Below are 3,483 nucleotides of genomic sequence, written 5' to 3'. Positions count from 1 at the left end.
ATGTCTATCTAAGTAACAAACTGAAGTGTCTTTAGATGAAGTGTAGTTGAGTGGGGAATTGGGCTGATCTTCCTCATTGTGCATGAAGCTCTTTCAAAAATGCATTGGGAATTATTTTAATTTACAATAAATAATGCAATGTTTTAGTTATTGTAGCATGACTGAATTAATAAACAACTGTTTGATCAAGAAAATGGATTCATCCCTTTTATTTTACAGGAAATAATTGGTGTATTTTACTTGCTAATTTAAATTTTTCTAAATATTAAAAAGATCTGCTTGATCCTTCACTTCTAGAAGAATACTTTACTGCCCATTTGTGGAAACTTATTACATCCTTACATCCTTTTGCTCAGTACCCAACCCCCCTGAAACAGAAATACATGCTAGAAGAACATAGGGTCAGCGACACAGCAGCATCCCTGATTTGACTTTACTACAGTAAAATACATTTAACGAAATGCAGAAGAATTCACAGAAAAATAATGCAATACAAAGGAGAAAAAAGAGATTAGGTTGATGATAAAAACAAATGTATGAGCATTCAGATCAGGCATATGTTCCTGTCAGACCCGGGATTCAAACCGGCAACCCTGGCCCTACTGCTGTACTATCTAAAGTCATAATTGGTACTATTTTAAGTTCAGATTTTAGATGAGGAAAATCAAGAGAGAAGAGAGAAAGATTCTCCTTCTTATAATTTTTGTAAAGCATTTCCTGATCTTCTTGGTCCTAATACCATATTTAATATAGGGTGTACCAGTGGTGGGAACAGAATGAACTGTACTGATATTAATACATTAACCTCTCTGGTTGCTGTGCCTGTTGTAAATAAGAGAAAAAAGGATGGCTGTAGAGAAGTTGATGAAAGTGATCAAGTGGGGAGCACACGTATTAAAAGCCTTTCGTGACTCCTTTTAGGCTTTCAAGAAACAAGCAATATGTTGACATATGAGAGCACAATTAACACAAAAGGTAAAACCACTAGACTTGCTATATGATACATATACCATACAGTTTGCTCAGTGCACTTTTAACACGGGAGAGTTTAACAACTTCTAAGCTATCACAAAAAAGCTTAGATGTTGTACCTGCACAAAGGGAGCCTTGAAGTGATAAACATTTCAAAAGAGTTATGGGAATAAAATATACCAAGGCTAACAACATTCTCACTTTAGAAGGGGTCATAATGCTGTTATATTGAAATGGCTTACAAATGGAGACATACCTGTCATAAGCCATCACTGCTAGAAAAACGTAAGCACATGTTACACATACATTGCAGAAATGTATATGTAACTGTGGGCCAGGAGACCAGAGGTGAAAGAACAGGTTGGGGTTTAGGGTCGTCCCAAGGATCCATGTTAGCATTTGTTTGAGCATAGCCTGAAGGTAGGGAGGGCAGTTATAGCTACTATAAGTAACAAAACACATAATTCAATATTACAAAAATAATCAGTTCATGTTTTAGGGCAAAGTCCTAATACCTTTTTACAAGCCTGCCTGATTTTAACCATCCTAACACCGTACATAAAAGGATTGAAAAGTGGTGGACATATCACAAAATAAACTAATAAAATAGTGCGAAGTATAGGTGGAAGATGTGCAGCATCATATCTGCCTTGTAGAATCACAAATAAACAGCCAGAGGAGAAGTTCAGTAAAGACGCTATATGTGGCGTACAAGTGTTAAATGCTTTCTGTTTCGTCTCTTTAGAAGACTTTAAACATATTTGTAGAATTCTTACATATGAGTATATGGTCGGAAATATAGTACAAGAAAAAGATAGCACAGTTACAACAAGACCCCATATGTTATTCAGTGTAGTATTTGAACATGCAAGCCTGACTACGGAGTAGTTGTCACAATACACTCTGTCTAGAACGTTACCACAAAATTGCAGTCGCAAACTGAGGGAGATAATGATGGCGTTGATGAAAAATGAATACACCCAGGGCAGTAGAATTAAGCCACAAATTATTTTAGGTGTCATAATATTGTTATACTCTAGAGGATAACAAATAGAAATGTACCTGTCATAGGACATAACTGCTAAATTACAAAATTCTGTTATAGCGTATGTGTACAACACATAAATCTGGAGATAACAATAAAGAAGGGAAATATCATGTGTGTCAGAGAGCAAGTAAAACATGAGAGCAGGAAACAAACCAGTGCTCCCATACAACTGATTAACAAACAAAGCACATAGAAACAGATACATGGGTTCATGAAGGCTTCTTTCAATGCACATAACTCCAATAAGGAAAGCATTGGCAAGAATTATGACAAAATATAATACAGTTACCACAACAAAGTAAAAGTACTTAAATTGTCCGATATCACCGAATGCAGCAAGCCTAAAGATCTCAAAGTGAGTAGAGTTCTCCATGGTCCTGGGAGTTGGTAAAGATGTGCTGTCAATGTTGGAAGAAGAGTAGCCAATGCTCTCTTGTACTGTAGCTTAAATATAAGTTGAAATAATGAAATCACAAAGAACAGACAACCTAAATGGATAATTCCTTGACCTATTCTTGTTGCAGTGATAGATTTTCCCACATCTATACTCACCAATATAGATGGATTTTCATTCTCCTGATAACACAATTCATAGCCTAAATCAAACAATATTATACTTTGTATCCTGCACTAGTGATTTATTACTTTCAAATGCAAAATAATAAATCAATTACCTGTAAAGTATGCTAAATCCAACATTTTGACAGACCATTTCTAATCCATGATGAACTGCATAAACTCAACTCCTCAACTGATTCTTATACTTGTGAGATAAAAAAAAAAACTCCCCCATGGTGTGATATGGAAGTGTACACCAATACCTGGGGAAATATTTAGATATGCTCAGAGTCAAGGAAACCATACAGAGAAAAACAGATACAATTTTGTAACACAGGCCCTCTAGGGAGGAGGTTCAAAGCCTTTCTAAAATTCTATACAAACTACAGTATTTCATAGAGAATAGTAGATTACACAGGGCATGTACAACTGATGTGAACTGGTTAGCTTGTTGGCGGTGCGCACTAGCGCTCAATCGGTGATGTCACTCTCTCGGAGAGATAGAAGTAGTTGTTTCCTTGCTCTGCAAGGTCCGTGGCTTTTGTGGACTGACAGGTAATGATGCTTCGTGGGTGACGGTTGTTGATCTGGTCAGAGGGTCCCTGCTGTGAGCCCAGGTTGGGGCAAGGCAGGGGACGGAAGCAACACTGTTACAGTACACATGGTCAGAGGGACATTCTTAAATAAATAAAGTAGTTTGGTAGGCTGTAGTTAGTGGCTATGATCCTGTTAAAACAATGTACGTGTTGGGACCTCTAGCCTGGCACTCTACAATGTAGAAGAAGTATGTGACATCACCAATGGGCTGGGTAGACAATGCAGTCAGCTCTCTCATTAACCTTTCAGGAGTTTGTGTGCTATGTATTGTGTACAATAAAGAAATAGTTCAATGAAATCAATCCAAA

General features: G+C 37.0%; 1 protein-coding gene and 1 pseudogene across 1 annotated transcript; both read right to left on the bottom strand.

The window, feature by feature from the left end:
* Positions 1–650: 650 nt before the first annotated feature.
* LOC121568204 lies at positions 651–1,242 on the bottom strand (annotated as a pseudogene).
* A 218-nt stretch (positions 1,243–1,460) lies between these two features.
* LOC121568203 (olfactory receptor 11A1-like) lies at positions 1,461–2,393 on the bottom strand. The gene has a single exon (XM_045214723.1). The coding sequence runs from the start codon at positions 2,391–2,393 to the stop codon at positions 1,461–1,463; it is 933 nt and encodes a 310-aa protein (XP_045070658.1).
* Positions 2,394–3,483: the final 1,090 nt, after the last annotated feature.

This window comes from Coregonus clupeaformis, unplaced genomic scaffold (assembly GCF_020615455.1).
Source record: "Coregonus clupeaformis isolate EN_2021a unplaced genomic scaffold, ASM2061545v1 scaf0298, whole genome shotgun sequence".
NCBI lineage: Eukaryota > Metazoa > Chordata > Actinopteri > Salmoniformes > Salmonidae > Coregonus > Coregonus clupeaformis.
Note: the sequence above shows the minus strand (reverse complement) of the source record. Positions and strands in the feature narration are given on the sequence as shown.